The sequence below is a fragment of the Lepidochelys kempii genome, chromosome 3, assembly GCF_965140285.1.
Source record: "Lepidochelys kempii isolate rLepKem1 chromosome 3, rLepKem1.hap1, whole genome shotgun sequence".
Taxonomy (NCBI): domain Eukaryota; kingdom Metazoa; phylum Chordata; order Testudines; family Cheloniidae; genus Lepidochelys; species Lepidochelys kempii.
Window position 1 is genome coordinate 33191722 of NC_136382.1, and position 17728 is coordinate 33209449.

The 17728-nt window shown below is 43.0% G+C and overlaps 1 protein-coding gene across 7 annotated transcripts in view; it reads left to right on the top strand.

Moving 5' to 3' along the window:
- KIDINS220 (kinase D interacting substrate 220) overlaps positions 1-16822 on the top strand; it is a 158712-nt gene extending 141890 nt beyond the window's left edge. For all 7 annotated transcript variants that reach the window (XM_073336072.2, XM_073336073.2, XM_073336074.2 and 4 more), the window contains 4 exons: positions 2808-2954; positions 10795-10893; positions 11722-11970; positions 14334-16822. In XM_073336072.2, coding sequence (XP_073192173.1) covers positions 2808-2954; positions 10795-10893; positions 11722-11970; positions 14334-15605 — 1767 coding nt within the window. In that variant the 3' untranslated portion in view covers positions 15606-16822. The remainder of the gene's footprint in view (positions 1-2807; positions 2955-10794; positions 10894-11721; positions 11971-14333) is intronic.
- Positions 16823-17728: the final 906 nt, after the last annotated feature.

Sequence of the window (17728 nt, forward strand, 5' to 3'; positions counted from 1 at the left end):
ACTTTTGAATACCACATCCAATGAGTTCCAAAATTTCAGGGAATGTTATAGGCGTCAGTGGGCAGAATCCTATTGATTTTTGTGAAATCAGAAGGGGGAAATGGGGGGAGGGAGACAGAGACCCTTGAATCTGATTAGCAGATCTGGCAGCATCAGTCCTCTTTGTAATTGTCTATAAATCAAAGCAGCCATTAACGCTTACCAGCATAATAATACCCCTCATCTCCTCTCTGCCCATGTCACAGTACAGTTTAAAATTTTGACATCCTGAATTACTTATCTCCCAGATAGAAAAGAAATAAAGATAGTTGAGGGAAAAGGGCCCCTGTCATGGGTGGATTGGGTGATGATGGGAGGGGGGTGGTGGGCCACTCAGACCCTTGCAAAGGGGAATTGAGAGGTACACAGGACCCCTGGTATTCTGGGGAGAATGAGGCTCAGTGGTATGGGGACACACAGAGCCCCAGCCATATAATGGAGGGGTGAATGGTGGAAGAAGAGGGAAGGGAGAAATGAGGGAGCGCACAGTTCATGACACGAGGGGAGATTGTGAGCCCCTGGCATACAGGGAGGTGAGGATGGAGGTTGGAGGGAGTCTCTAAAATAGAGAAGGATTGGAGGATGGCTGGAAGTATGGGCTGGATGAATGGACTATAAGGTGGATAGAAAGCTGGCTAGATCACTGGGCTCAACGGGTAGTGATCAATGGCTCCATGTCTAGTTGGCAGCCAGTATCAAGCAGAATGCCCCAACAGTCTGTCCTGGGGCCGGTTTTGTTCAATATCTTCATTAATGATCTGGACGATGGCGTGGATTGCACCCTCAGCAAGTTTGCAGTTGACACTAAACTGGGAGGAGTGATAGATTCACTGGAGGGTAGGGATAGGATACAGAGGGACCTAGACAAATTAGAGGATTGGGCCAAAAGAAATCTGATGAGGTTCAACAAGGACAAGTGCAGAGTCCTGCACTTAGGACGGAAGAATCCCATGCACTGCTACAGACTAGGGACCGAATGGCTAGGCAGTAGTTCTGCAGAAAAGGACCTAGGGGTTACAGGGGAAGAGAAGCTGGATATGAGTCAACAGTGTTCCCTTGTTGCCAAGAAGGCTAACAGCACTTTGGGCTTTGTGAGTAGGGGCATTGCCAGCAGATCAAGGGACGTGAGTCTGGATATGAGTCAATAGTATGCCTTTGTTGCCAAGAAGGCTAGCAGCATTTTGGGCTGTGTGAGAGCAGATCGAGGGACGTGATCATTCCCCTCTATTCGGCATTGGTGAGACCTCATCTGGAGTACTGTGTCCAGTTTTGGGCCCCACACTACAAGAAGGATGTGGAAAAACTGGAAAGCGTCCAGCAGAGGGCAACAAAAATGATTAGGGGACTGGAGCACATGACTTAAGAGGAGAGGCTGAGGGAACTGGGATTATTTAGTCTGCGGAAGAGAAGAATGAGGGGGGATTTGATAGCTGCTTTCAACTGCCTGAAAGGGTTCCAAAGAAGATGGATCTAGACTGTTCTCAGTGGTAACAGATGACAGAACAAGGAGTAATGGTCTCAGGTTGCAGTGGGGGAGGTTTAGGTTGGATATTAGGAAAAACTTTTTCACTAGGAGGGTGGTGAAGCCCTGGAATAGGTTACCTAGGGAAGTGGTGGAATCTCCTTCCTTAGAGGTTTTTAAGGTCAGGCTTGACAAAGCCCTGGCTGGGATGATTTAGTTGGGGATTGGTCCTGCTTTGAGCAGGGGGTTGGACTAGATGACCTCCTGAGGTCCCTTCCAACCTTGATATTCTATGGCAAACAGGGAGCTTGTGATTGCTGGGGGAGGAATGAAGGATGGTAGGAGCCTCTGGTACATGCAATGAGCTTGACCTACAAAAGCAGCTGTCTGATCCTCTAGCATAAATAACAGGTGTTTACTTTGTAAAATGTTCTTTTCCAATGTAGATATCGTTATTGAGTAATGAGTGTTTTTCATGGACGCTCTGTAAAACTTTCAAAGAAAACAGTATTCTACAGATTGCCCTACATCAATTAATAATTGGACCCAATTTACAGCTTGAAACATATCACTAATATAGATGCTCAAATATATTGCTGATGGGTGTGGCATAAGAATCTAGATGGACAGTTTATCTGGGTATATTTTAACAGGATAGTGAAATTGCATAAACATAGACTTATATTTCTTCCCCTTCACCTTGCTTTAGCCGCCTCTGTATTGTGGCACAGAAACCCCACAACTAGGAAGAATTTAGGCTTTTCTGAGAATTTAGAGCCTTGTTGTACTGGCCACCTGCAGATGCATTCATTTTTCCTCCCCACACCCTCTTTGGTGTTATTTCCAGAAGCTGAGCTAGTTACCCTATGTCATCTTAGTCTGAAGTTAGCATGAAGAGTTTAGGTAAAACAGTGGAAACCAGATTTTTTAATAAGGCCTAGTCTTGCTTTTAAAATTTGACCTAGTTAAATCTATGCAAACCCCTAATGGTGACCCTGTAGTTTAACCCTTGCTTATATTGATAATTTGTTATCTTATATGGATTTTTTTAATTAGTTTGGTTAAACTAGAACACTTTTCTAGGATGGACAGTATCTCAGCCATTTCCTTCTCATTATTATTGTTATTACTACCACCATATGTTAGTATTTTCTAGTATTATATTTAGATAATTTGGCACTAATCATGGTATTCTTACTTTTTAGCTCCATATCCAAAAATGCATGTAATTGAAGACCATTTGATTTGCATCAGACATGCTTAGCATTTGAATATATTGTTTGTGCACATTTTTCCTCTTGCATAGGGAACAGGAACAGTCACAGGATCAGCCACTGGAGGATCACATGTGCCTTTGAGCTCAATGAATGTGGAAGCCGTATGTGAGAAGCTGAAGCAGATAGAAGGGCTGGATCAGAGTATGTTACCTCAATACTCTGAAACTATAAGAAAGGTGATCCATTATTATACTTCAATCATTTACATAACATTGAAACACAGGAATGCATGCGTAGAAGAAATTATTTAACTGATGTATTGCATGAAAAATCTACTGAATCATTTTGAATATCAAAATAATACTTTTTATCTATGTATGTTCAAAGTAATGCAGCTTCTTTAATGCAAGGAAAATGTCCTGAGTGCTTCATTATCTTGTATTTAAAACTGAGGTAAGGGCCCTAGTTACTAAAGTGAAACGTCAAAATGTGTTTTTTCTTGCAAAAAGAATATTGTGCATTATTGTAATTAATTTACCCTGTTCAATTTATCATGGTAATTTTCTTAAAGCCTGCATTTAATTTATTTTTTTACTCTCAGATGAGATTGTATAGTCTTTACCTTATTTTAGATCAAGGAAAAAAATGTGTCTGAAGACTCTTCCTCTCTCCTTTCCAAAGTCGTGTTATGTTTTCTGTTCAATTAGGAGATAGTTCTTCTCCAGTTTATTCCCTTATCCTGGCTGATATATAAATGTTATATATGGAATGTTCTGGATGTGTGCAGAATACTAAAATTCTACATAGCCTACTGCAAGGCCTAGTACTGTCAAACTGGGTACTTTGTGTGAGAGTTAACACAGGAAAACTACTTCTAAAACTACCATCTCTACATGAATCAAGCAATGTATTACAAAAGCCTAATCTCAAAAGGTATGCTTTGCCCCGTGGTAGAGTAACTACATTTTTTTCAAAGAGTAAAAATAGGATCCCTGTCCCAGATGGCTGTTGCAGATAAGTATTTTGTCAGGAAAGTGTGTAAAGGAGGATTTTGGTAGGTATAGTATCTGTAGGGAGTCAAAAGGGGAGAAAAGATCCCCTTTCTGCCCTCCCATAGCTTTTCAGCCCAAGAGTTGGAACATATTACAATAAAGTATGGGCATCTATTTACCCTTCATTCTTTTCTCCAAGTCCCAGCCCTGTGACTGTATTTTCCACTCCTGTATCTGCAGGCCCTGCATCTAGTTTATAGAAATCTCCCATGCTCCAAGACTCCCCTATCTTTTAGTCTTCTCATTTTATTTTTATATATTCCCCCTCTCCTGTTTTCTGTTTTTATATTTTATGTACTTTTGTTTTTCCTCACTTCATCCTCTGTCTCTCCTCCATTCAGTCCATTCACACTTTTCTTCCTCCCTCTTTACCTCTCACCCTTCCATATCTCCCTCACTTTCTCTGCCACACTTGCTCACTCTCATTTATTCTGTCTTCCCTCCCATATGCTAAAATGACTCCCTTGTGTCCCCCCTGCCTTTTCACAATCCATTGCTCCCCAATGATGCCAGGAAAGTGAAGAGCAGTGTTGAGGCTGGGTCAGTAGCCATTTCTGTATTAGGGTGGTGTTGCTGAGCTTTCTGTAAGTTCTGATTCTTCTTCGAGTGCTTACCCATGTCCATTCCATATTAGGTGTGTGTGCTCACCACATGCACCGGTGCCGTAAGTTTTCCCCTCAGCAGTATCTGTAGGGGACCGGCTCTGGTACCCTCTGGAGTGGCGCCCACATGTCGCAGTATAAGGGGCGCCGCCAGCTCCCCTCACCCTCAGTTCCTTCTTGCCGCCAGTGACAGTGCTGGAACATCTGATGCTTTGGCTAGCATTGATTCCTTCTCTGTTCTTGCAAAATTTGAAATCCTGTAAAATAGTTATACATAGTAGTTTTCTTAGTTACCCTTAGTTGTAGTTCTCAAACTCTCTGTTAGTCCCAAACGGGACCTGGTCAGGGCATGCCCTGGTCCCCAGACTTTGAGCCCTGTGATGGTTGCAAACGCTGTATGCCCATCAGTGGTCCCCATACCAGCTGCTTAAGGCGCTTAGGCGAAGGACACACAAGTGACAAATGCCGTATCTGCAAGTCCTTCAAATCTAGGACGAAGAAGGAGCGCAATATCCATGTAAGCGTTCCTAATGGAGTCGTCACTCACTTCGGCACCGGAGCAGCGGTCTTACTCTGCACCGAGCACTGTGGTCTCCATGCACAGTGTTCCCCTGGTGCCGTTCACGAGCCGGCACTGGTCTCCCTCCATCGCTCTTGTCAAGAAGCCAAAACAGACTGTGAGGGGAAGATCTCCTACCTCCTGCAAGGGAAAGGAGAGGGCACAGGGCGAGCCAAGACCCATGTCAGGCAGCAGTACCATTCCCCATCGAGAGGGACTTCCCACCAGCTTTCACCTGCCCGCAGCCATCACGCCTCAGGATGGGAGAGGCAGGCTCAGTGGAGCCCTCTTCGGTCCCCTCACCAGGGGCAGCGATCGAGGAACTTGAGGTGTACCTTGCCGGTAGATTGGCGCAGACCCTTGGAGGCATGCTCCGCCTGGCAAGAACTTCAGGACCAGCCCCGACCATCTTCAAGGGCCCAGGACTGATCCTGGGACCAATCGGGCACCAGATACCGCCGATCACCGGGCTGTCATTGCCCGTCTCTAAAAGGAAGGTCACCCTACTCAGGACAAGAGTCACCGCTCAGCCCGATCCTGGTTGCCCAGGACCAACCGCTTCGCTGGTGGCTCAGAGTGAAGTTCCCTGATTGCAGGACAAGTCCTGGTACCGACGGTGCCAACGACATTATCAGTACCGAAACCTGTCCCATGGCCCCAAGTGCAGTGGCTGGTCCCATGGATACCGTGGATCCCTTGCGGGTTCACCCAGCCTTCCCAGGCTGCCCAATTGGTGTTGGGAGCCTCGGACAGGCCAGTGGCCTTGGTATCCCGTCCCCCTCAGGAGACTTCAGGGGGTAAGACCCTGCAGGTCCAGGAGGACCCAGGGAAGCAAGCTGCTGGACCATGACTGGATGTGGAGGTTCCCACTGCACAGGCCTCAGCCTCGTCTGGCGACGACAAGGACATCACGGGGCCCGCTTACCCAGTTCCTCAGGATGATGCCAAGGCGCACCAGGAACTTTTGAAGAGGGTCGCTTCTAACCTCAGGCTTCTTGCAGGGGAATTGGAAGAGCCCTCAGTCTCTCTGATGTCCTCTGTTCCTCGGCTCCTGCTAGGGTGGCTCTACTGTTTCATAAAGGGATTTCTAAGATCACTAATGCCCTGTGGGAGACTCCCTCTTCCCTGGCCCCTATCTCTAAAAGGGCGAAACGTAAGTATTTCATGCCAATCAAAAGGCATGAGTACCTGTACTCGCACCCAGCCCCCAATTCCCTTGTGGTCGAGGCGGTTAACCACAAGGAGAGGCAGGACAACCCGGGCCCACCTTCAAAAATAAAGACTCAAGGAGGATTTATGGATTTATTCGTCTTCCAGCCTTCAACTGAGAGTGGCCAACCACCAAGTCCTCCTTCACCGATATGACTTCAATATGTGGCAAACCGTGGCCAAGTTCGTCGGGTCGCTCCCTGAGGCTTCCAAGAAGGAGTTCTGAGCGATCCTTGATGAGGGAATGACCGCTGCCAGGGCGGTCCTTCAGGCGGTGTGAGACGCTGCGGACACTGCTGCCCGCACCCTGTCTTCTGCTATCTCGATGCGGCCAGCCTCTTGACTGCTCCTCTCTGGGTTGTCCACTAAGGCTCAACAGTCAATGCAGGAGCTGCCCTTCGACAGCAGGGCCCTATTGGTGGAGCAAATAGCAAATTGCGTGGCCTCAAGGACTCCTGCACCACCCTAAAACCCCTGGGTCTTTACGTCCCTACCCCAGCATGTAAGCGGTTCAAACCGCAGCAGTCGCAGGGCCAGGGGAGTCAGCCTCAGCAGGACAAGCCCTATAAACAAGCCAAAGGCTACAAGCGCTGCCCAAGCCACCAGCCTCCACCTTCTGCCCAGTTGGGCTTGACCTGTAATAAGTAGGGGGCCAAATGGTCATTTTGAAGGTGAACCTGAGGTGACCTACCAAACTATTCCCCGGATCCATCCTTCCCTGTAGTCTCCAACCTCCTCTCCCTCTTCCTCCCTGCCTGGACAGCTGTAACCTCGGACCAATGGGTCCTCAGTACAGTGAAACAGGGTTATACCTTCCATTTACTCTTCCCCCCCCACCTTCCCTGTCCCTCTTCAGGGACCCCCTCACAAGAGTCTCCTTGCGCAGAAGGTAAAGGGGTTACCAGAAGGTAAAGGGGTTACTACAGCCAGTTGTAGTGGAAGAAGTTCCTCTTGAGTATCATAGAATCATAGAATATCAGGGTTGGAAGGGACCTCAGGAGGTCATCTAGTCCAACTCCCTGCTCAAAGCAGGACTAATCCCCAACTAAATCATCCCACCCATGGCTTTGTCAAGCCTGACCTTAAAAACCTCTAAGGAAGGAGATTCCACCACTTCCCTAGGTAACCCATTCCAGGGCTTCACCACTCTCCTAATGAAAAAGTTTTTCCTAATATCCAACCTAAACCTCCCCCACTGCAACTTGAGACCATTACTCCTTGTTCTGTCATCTGCTACCACTGAGAACAGTCTAGATCCATCCTCTTTGGAACCCTTTTTCAGGTAGTTGAAAGCAGCTATCAAATCCCCCCTCATTCTTCTCTTCTGCAGACTAAACAATCCCAGTTCCCTCAGCCTCTCCTCATAAGTCATGTGTTCCAGTCCCTTAATCATTTTTGTTGCCCTCCGCTGGACACTTTCCAGTCTTTCCACATCCTTCTTGTAGTGTGGGGCCCAAAACTGGACACAGCACTCCAGATGAGGCCTCACCAATGTCGAATAGAGGGGAACGATCACGTCCCTTGATCTGCTGGCAATGCCCCTACTCACAAAACCCAAAGTGCTGTTAGCCTTCTTGGCAACAAGGGAACACTGTTGACTCATATCCAGCTTCTCTTCCCCTGTAACCCCTAGGTCCTTTTCTGCAGAACTACTGCCTAGCCATTTGGTCCCTAGTCTGTAGCAGTGCATGGGATTCTTCCATCCTAAGTGCAGGACTCTGCACTTGTCCTTGTTGAACCTCATCAGATTTCTTTTGGCCCAATCCTCTAATTTGTCTAGGTCCCTCTGTATCCTATCCCTACCCTCCAGCATATCTACCACTCCTCCCAGTTTAGTGTCATCTGCAAACTTGCTGAGGGTGCAATCCACGCCATCGTCCAGATCATTAATGAAGATACTGAACAAAACCAGCCCCAGGACCGACCCTTGTGGCACTCCGCTTGATACCAGCTACCAACTAGACATGGAGCCATTGATCACTACCCGTTGAGCCGGACGATCTAGCCAGCTTTCTATCCACCTTACAGTCCATTCATCCCACCCATACTTCTTTAACTTGCTGTCAAAAATACTGCGGGAGACCGTATCAAAAGCTTTGCTAAGGTCAAGGAATAACATGTCCACTGCTTTCCCCTCATCCACAGAGCTAGTTATCTCGTCATAAAAGGCAATTAGATTAGTCAGGCATGACTTGCACTTGGTGAATCCATGCTGACTGTTCCTGATCACTTTCTTCTCCTCTAAGTACTTCAGAATTGATTCCTTGAGGACCTGCTCCATGATTTTTCCAGGGACTGAGGTGAGGCTGACACTGAGGTGACTACAGGAACAAGAGGTTCTATTCCCAGTATTTCTTAATCCCAAAGGCCTACGGCCCATCCTGGGCCTGCAAGACCTCAACAAGTACCTAAAGAAGTTAAAATTCTGCATGGTTTCCCTGGCTTCTATTATCCCCTCCCTGGATCCAGGAGACTGGTATGCCACCCTCGACTAGAAGGACGCATACTTCCACACAGCGCTCTTTCAAGGACACAGACGCTTCCTCCGGTTTACGGTGGGGCCCCACCACTACCAGTTTGGAGTTTGCAATCCTTCCGTTTGGCCTGGCAACAGCATCCGAGAGTGTTTACTGAGTGCATGTCAATGGAGCCAAGTGCAGCTACCTCAGGCGCTGGGGTATTCAGATCTACCCGTACCTCAACTACTGGTCATCAAGGGCAGTTCCAGGTCTCAAATCCAAAGTGATATCGCAGTGCTTCAGGCCACGTGCTGCTCTTGGGGCCTACTGGCAAATGACAAAAAGTCAACGTTAGTGCCGGTGCAGAGGATAGAGTTCACCGGAGCAGTCCTCAAATCAACCTGCACCTGGGTGTTCCTGCCGCTGGAAAGGTTCCACACATTGACGAACCTCCTCGTGGAAGTCTCCACATTCCCTCTGACTACAGCTGGGGTCTTTCTGCACCTCCAAAGTCCCATGGCAGCATGCACTTACACTGTCTGCCTGCTAGGCTCCGAATGCGGCCCCTGTAACAATCTCTGGGGATGGTCTATTCCCAGTCCAGAGACCCCTTGGAAAAGATCGTTATCGTTCCCCAGGTGATACTTACCTCACTACGATGGTGGACCGACTGCAGGACAGTTCTGGAGGGGGTTCTGTTCAACAACCCCCCTCTGTCCATCGAGTTGGTGTCAGACACCTCAGACCTCAGCGGGGATGCACATCTTGGTGACCTCCAGACACAGGGGATGTAGTCCCCAGAGGAGGTGAAGTTGCACATAAACGTCAGAGCTCTGAGCAGTCCAGCTGATGTGCGGAGTCTTCCTGCCCCACCTGTTGGGCAAGGTGGTACGAGTTCTGACGGACAACACAGCCTCAATGTTCTACATGAACAGGCAAGGGGGAGCACGGTCATCGACTCTTTGTCAAGAAGCACTCTTTCTATGGAACTTCTGCATCAGCTACAAAATCCACCTGGAAGCTTGTCACCTTCCTGGTGTCAAGAATACGCTGACGGACCAGCTTAGCAGGGACTTCTTCTCTCACCACGAGTGGTCGCTCCATCCAGAGGTAGCCTGCGTAATCTTCCTAAGGTGGGGAACTCCCCAAGTGGACCTGTTTGCTACCAGACAGAACAGGAAATGCCACCAGTTTTGCCCTCGGCAAGGTCTGAGCAAGGGCTCCCTCTCTGAAGCCTTCCTCCTGTCGTAATCAGGGAGCCTGATGTACGTGTTCCCTCCAATTCCACTCATCAGCAGGGTCATAGCAAAGATCAAGAGAGACAAAGCACAGGTGGTCGTGATCACCCCGCAATGGCCTTGCCAGCACTGGTTCGGCATGCTTATGAGCTTGTCCACGGCCTCTCCCTGGCCCCTGCCCAACCACCCGCACCTGCTTTCACAGAACCACAGCTGTCTCCTACACCCCAACCTCGAGTTCCTCCACCTCTCAGCATGGATGCTGCATGGCTGAACCCGGAGGAACGGACCTGTTTGGAAGGAGTCCAACAGGTCCTCCTGGGGAGTAAGAAGCCCTCAACCAGACTGACTTACTTGGCCAAGTGAACAAGGTTTTTCCTGCTGGGGCTACATAGTGTAGTATAATCCATCCACACACCAGTGCCTCTTGAAGCAGGAAAATCCTGGTCTGATCAGGAGTTCTGGACTGTTGGAGACAGTTAGGGTTTGGGTAGAATCTTTCCTGAGCCATGCTTTTGACCTTTGTGTTACCTCTTACCTCTGTACGTTGGTCTCATGTCTCCACAGCTATTCAAGTGTGACTAGAGTTCTAGTAAATTTGTTCCTGATCAATCAGGTGTTCTTTAGAGTAATACATGACTCTTCATCGCTGGGGAGAGAGTTTGTCACAACCAAGGAATTGGGATTTGATCTTGAAATTGCCATTTGGTAGTCCATGGCATATACTGCAAGGCTTCCAAGGTAACCTCTATTTTTTAAAGGAACCTTCAAGTTTGAAAAGCAAAGTCAAGATTACTAAAAAGAAATATTTTTCAAGTAAATGATAAATTAGAAATATAAAATCCTTGTAAGAGTCCAAAATGATTTCTGGGTAAAATGAATTTTATTATGAAATATTTACAGGGTTTTTTTTAATGTACCAAGTTCTTTTTACATAGTTTTACTTATTTTATTTAGGCAAACATAAATGGTCGTGTCTTGGCTCAATGTAACATTGATGAACTGAAGCAGGAGATGAACATGAATTTTGGTGACTGGCACCTTTTCAGAAGCACGGTAAGATAAAATTTTGAGCTTTTCCATATCAACAGAAAGCTGATTATAGTTTTACATTTGATCCAGAACGCCTCATTTATTTTGCTTTTTCCTTGGTGCTATAAGTCAATTCTCATGGTAAATGTGCAGGCATGTATCATTACATTGGCTGCATCTTAAAACAAACTATTAAAGTATTGGACTTACACAAGCCATACAGTGAGGGGCATCTGTGTCTCTGATACTGTTAAGGCATACATGTATACTAAAAGATCTGTTCTTCCCTCAGCTTGAGGGTAAATAACATAGTTAATGGGAACTAGGGACAGGCATCAGACTGTTAAATTCTCCACAAAGATGTTTGAGTGCTGTTGATTCTCTACTCCTATACTACAGAATATGTTTGTGCTGCTAATTCACAGACTTGTAAATATTGACAGTTACTAGACAGTGTTTTATTGTGAGACTGACGTTTATTAAATCTATTAAATGTGCTATTTGTTTTTTCGCTCTTAAACTTGTAATTAGTATTTTGTTTTACAGGAATTGCGTACTTTAAAATTGATAGTCTTTGGCATGTTAATGCTTTAAAAAGGCTGTGTACAGTAACTAAATATTAAGAACGATTTTCATTGCAGACACACAGTTCCATAAAGAGCTCTCTCCCAAGTAGTCTTTTTTGGTGTTTCATTCACAAACACATGCAATTTTACAATTTAAAAAAAGCAAGTTACATTTTCCTGTTTCCTTTTGTTTGGAATATAATACAATTTAAGAAAGATTACTTGCTCAAACCTTTTATCTTGCTTTGCTATGTAATGACATTTGTCCTGTTTTTTACATGTTAAGGTACTCGAAATGAGAAATACAGAAAATCAGGTTGTTCATGAAGATTCTCGTGCAGTGAATGAACATGTTACCAATGTGATTCCTCACAATGAGCTTTCTCGTCGTCCTGTGCGTAATAGTGAATTGCCTCACACTGAGCTTACAGGAATTTCTGCTCAGGTTCCCTACGCTCTCAACTTCAGCTTTGAAGAACTGAACACAATTGGTCTCGATGAAGCTCCTCCACATCATAATAATTTGAGCTGGCAGGTATTTACTAAAGAGATTTATTTTGTTTACCTAATATGTGGGAAATTGTTTTTTGTTAGATGACAGGACAGGCTGCCAGTCCACCCTGTCTATCCAGATACCCTCTCAACTCCCTGTCTTGCCCCAAGACCATAGTTTGTAGAGAGAGTAGGGAAAACCCCCAAATAAACCATTTCTACTGCCTCATTGTAATTTTCTCTCACCCCCAATAGCTATTCCTCCTCCCTGGTAATTCCCCTCCAGAGGGAGAGTATGACTAAAGTACTTAGTTCACCTTGCATAAGGCAAGGTAAATACTAGATATTTCATCAGATAAATTCTATTAATCATACTGTTCAGTCCTCACAAATGGTAAATATTTTAATAATTTGCTACCAGCATGCCCCACGTAAAGGTTGAAAAATATATTTATATATAATTTTAACATGCACAGTACTGATGACAGGTTTCAGAGTAACAGCCGTGTTAGTCTGTATTCGCAAAAAGAAAAGGAGTACTTGTGGCACCTTAGAGACTAACCAATTTATTTGAGCACTAGATCCTGTGTTGGCAAGTGATCCAGCATTAAAATCTGGGGTTGGAATCCTCCTCTCATTCTCCCACAAGTTTTGTGCATATAATTTTTGGCTTATAATTTCCAAAATCACACTAAGTATGAGCAGTTTTAGATATATGGGGCCTTTACAGAGGTTATACAGTTGATAAATGAATAAATGTTTTAAGGCAGTGGTCAAGATTTTCAAAAGTAACTAGTGATTTTCAGATTTTCAATTCTGGGCACCCAAAAATTGAGGCCTGATTTTCAGAGGGTAAACGCTCAGCACTTCTTGAAAATCAGGCATTTCAAGTTGGGCGCCCAGAAACTGAGGCACCCAAAATCACTAATTACAACTCTTGGCCAATCTTTTTAATCATCATAGTTATAACTGAAATATACACAAAATGGTTTAGGACATAAATGAATGTTTCTTATGAATGCTTTGGGTAGAATACAGTCTCAATATGTCCTTTTCAACACAAATATGGTGTGGCTCACTGTCTTTTATTTGTAGTTTTTCATTATATGTCAAGAGCCCAGGAATAATGGAAACAAAGATTTTGAAAGACAAACATTTAAAAAAAAAAACTTTTATACAAAAAGATCAAAACTTTAGAACCACAACAAAGAGAGAGACATTAATTCAGAAAAGTAAGAAATTAGTCAGTTTGACTGTCTACTTTTGGGAAGCATTGGAATCCATCATTCAGAGGATATATAGCAAGTTTGCATTAATAAATAAACAAAAACTGGCTCATCTAAAGGGGAAAAGGTACCTTTTGGAAATGGGTAGCCAAATTAAATATTCTGTAGTGAATTAATTTAGCTGTATTCAGTAGGGAATATGCATACATAACTGACCATATCCATCTTTGAGACGGCAGTGTTTCATTATGGGCACTGAATTGCTCTAGCAGTTTGTCTTTCATTGAATATAGAAGACACTTATTTTAGACATTGTTTTATTCAGCATTAATCATGTTTGGCAACTTCACAAAAGCCTAGTACATAGGAAAGAATCTTGTGAAGAGCTGTTAGTAATATTTAATAAATCACAAGACCTTAGTAGTAGTAATATAGAGGGGGGTAACAAAACTACAGCCTGCAGGTAAGATCCTTCCTATGGCTTCTTGCACATGGTTGCTTGCTAAAGGGAGCATGAACAGTTTTTGAGGAAAAAAGGAACAGAATCAGAAGAATAAAAAAAATGCATGTAGGACCAGGAGCAAGGTAAAAAAGAAAGAATAAGTGAAAGAGAAGGAGCGAACAGAGAAGAGGTGAGGAACAGAGTTCATATTCTTAATCTGAGAGACTGATTTTTCTGAAACCAGCTAAATACAATGAAAGTTTCAGTTGTATATATTCAATACTAATGCTTTTAATTATTTTCAAAATTCTCCCTCACAAATGTTTGTTGGCAATGAAATGTCCTTGAAATTTAAATGAAAAAAAATCTTATATACATATGTAAATACGTGTGTGTATGCGAGAAAAGCCTAAACTCAATACACCAAATGAATTTAATAATTATAAAGTGTTTTCAAAAAGGATAAACTTTAAATGTTTTGATAAAATACAGATTTGTATGTAATTTCTTTTTGCAATGGAACAGGAATGACTGTTTTTGTGGAGTTGATGAATGAGTGTGAATACAAATATGACTGTTAAGCATTTATACAGATCTTTTAAATGACTGTTTAAGAATTTAACTGCCATGATGCATTACAGACAAAAGTTTTTCATTCATGCATATATGCTATTGCTTCTGGTTATATTAAAATAACAAAGATAATAAGTGGTTTTATTTTTTTGGTTTTTTTTCCAGTCACAAACTCGCAGAACTCCAAGTCTTTCAAGTCTCAATTCTCAAGATTCTAGTGTTGAAATCTCAAAGCTGACTGATAAGGTGCAGGCAGAATACAGAGATGCATATAGAGAATATATTGCTCAAATGTCACAGCTAGAAGGGGGTGCGAGTTCTACCACTGTAAGTGGCAGATCTTCCCCACATAGCACAGCAGCTTTCTGTATGGGGCAGAGCACATCAGGGGGCTCCCTCCATTCCAGTATAGAACAAGAAAAAGGAAAGGATGGTGAACAGAAACAAGATGATGGACGAAAGCCCTTTCTGATGAAGAGGGGTGATGTTGTAGATTACAGTACTTCAGGTGTTTCCACTAATGATGCATCTCCTTTGGATCCTATCACTGAAGAAGATGAAAAATCTGATCAGTCTGGTTCCAAGCTTCTTCCAGGAAAGAAATCTTCAGAAAGAACAAGCATTTTCCAGGCAGCAGATTTAAAACTAAAAGGAGTTACTTTGCGCTATCAGAAACTGCCAAGTGATGAAGATGAGTCTGGAACAGAAGAATCAGATAACACTCCACTTCTCAAGGAAGGAAAGGACAAGAAAATGGATGGGAAAGTGGACAAGCAACCAAAATCCCCTGAACATGGATCTGAGCCTATTAGAACCTTCATCAAAGCAAAGGAGTACTTGACAGATGCCCTTTTAGACAAAAAGGATTCCTCTGACTCTGGTGTGAGGTCCAATGAAAGTTCTCCAAACCACTCCCTCCACAACGATGGAGCGGATGATTCACAGCTTGAAAAAGCAAATCTCATTGAGCTTGAAGATGACAGCCACAGTGGAAAGAGAGGAATTCCGCACAGTCTGAGTGGCCTTCAAGATCCAGCTGTGACACGCATGTCAATTTGCTCAGAAGACAAGAAAAGCCCTTCAGAGAGCAGCTTAATAGCAAGCAGTCCTGAAGAGAACTGGCCTGCTTGCCAGAAAGTCTATAATCTAAACAGAACACCTAGTACAGTCACCCTAAATAATAACAGTGCTCCAGCCAATCGAGCTAATCAAAATTTTGAAGACATTGAAGGTATCAGAGATTCCTCTCAAATCATTCTGCGCCCTGGCTCCAGCTCAAATTCAACTGCAGTTCAGAATGAGAACCTAAAAAGTGTGGCTCACAAGCGAAGCCAGCGTTCAAGTTATACCAGGCTTTCGGAAGATTCTTCAGAGCTCCATGGTGTTACAGCCTCAGGCGCTGCAGGTTTTGGAGAAGAGAGAGAGAGTATTCTGTGAAGGGAACAAACAAAATTAAAACAGAGCACGTCTGTATGTCATAATTTTCTTAAAATCCCTGGTTTGTTGGTTCATGCTCTTGCTAGACACTTTTTATCTCTTTCAATAGCCTCCACTAACAAACCTGGATTTTTTTCCAGTCCTTTTTTTGGAAAGAAAAATAACCTACACTATAAAATATTTCATTACCCCTTTCCCTAATTTATACTGCTAGTAAATATAATGCTCTTTTCCACAAATGAAAGCAGTACTTGTCTTTCTGCATGGGAATCAAATTCCTTGCCGAAGAATTTTTGGGGAAAAGATGTTTTAGGATTAAGTAGGTCAGGAATATTTCATATAAAAGTAAAACATAGACATTAACATAGACATAGACAGACATGTGTCTGCTGCAATGCACAAAACTCACATTTTGTTATCCCTTCTAAAAATTCCAATTAAATAGCTTACTTTTAGCAAAATGTTGTACCATGTGTTGCCATCTGAATTTACAGAAGCCAGAAGACACAATATTAAAATCCCTCTGGCCCTTGGTAACTTGAAATTTCATACTTTTCATTAACTAGTTGATCTTCAAAAGTGTGTGCAACATATGAAATAGAATATGTTGGTTAAGTATTAAGATACATGATTGGCTAACTGTACATCTTCATCACCTGTTAGTTTGTTCTATAATTGCTCTTGTTTCTGGCAATTTTATTTGTGCATTGTGCTGATAAGCTTTGTAGAGGACATTGTCTGAATATAGTGTTAGAATTAACAGATATTTAGTATGTAATGTTCTCTCATTGATTTAGTGAGCGCTCTATTTATTGTTGGTATGTAATTTCACAATCGTTGCACTAAATAGCGGTAACTGCTGTTACATCAAGACAGTGTTTATATGTAATGTCTGAATTTCTGAAGTATTGTTCTGCATGCCCTTTCACTAATATATTCTTTTTCACCTGGTTATAGAAAGGAAAAAGTAATTAGTGTTTGCCATTTTAAAAGTAACATTTAAAAATGAGAAGTTCAGTGATAATATAGTGTACCAGCTTTCTTATGTTAGAGATAGAGTATTTAATCGTTTGTGTTTCAGTCAGCTAAATAATGTATCTGAATGTCACTGTAGCAAATACTTTGTACTGTACGTGAAATTTGCATGATTTTGGAAATGTGTTCAATCAAATGTACTCTAGTAGTATAGAGGGAATAATAAATAAATTGGCATATTGCTTTTGTGTCTGAGTTTCTGTTTATTATAGTGATTGTTTCCTCATTTGACAGAAAAATCAAATGTACTTGAGAGATTGTTGTGGTTAAAGCAATCTATGAATTTAATAATGATTAATGCTTTACAAAGTAGTATTTTTTATTAATAGAATCCCCGTAATAAACATCAAGGTACAAAAAAACACATTTGATCCATGGAACAGGCAAACTTGGATCATTTTTTAGTAATTGGTACATGCGTGAGGGAGGTTAACCTCCCGCTGCTTGAAAATATTCCAACGTCGTAATCATGTTTTTCATAAGTCACTTTGCTTTAGCTAGAAGATTTTTGTAATGTGTTCCAGTCTCAGTGCATCTTCAATCAGATTCATCCAGTTGGACCATGTGGTAATGGTCTCTTTTATCCATATTGAGAGAATGCATTTCTGTGCCAGAGTCAACAGAAAGAGGAGGTTGGCTGTATCGGTTTCTTTAGTTTTCCATTCCCCACATGTCCCCAGCACTAACAATACTGAACACTTGGTATGTTAACACCACAGAATTCTTAAACTTGTACATAAGACTCTATCATTTGAATTGTATATTAACCATATGGTTGGAATTTCTTGTGTACACTATTATTTTTGTGATGTCTAGTGTAAAGATTTTGAGAAATGCTCCATTTTCAACCAACTTTACAGAAAACACAGTTTCATAATCTTTGCTAACCTTTTGGAAATTTTTTTTGGTTCAGGTCCCTTTCCTATATTTTACATATCTGTGACTGTACATCACTGATTGCCCTGTGCAACAACATAGAGTCTCTGAATGTAAAAGCTTTTTTTGGAAAGACCGTTACAAAAATTGTTTGAGAGAGAAGAGAGGTACATCCACCTCCTTGAAGACAACTTGGCAGTATTACAGAAGCT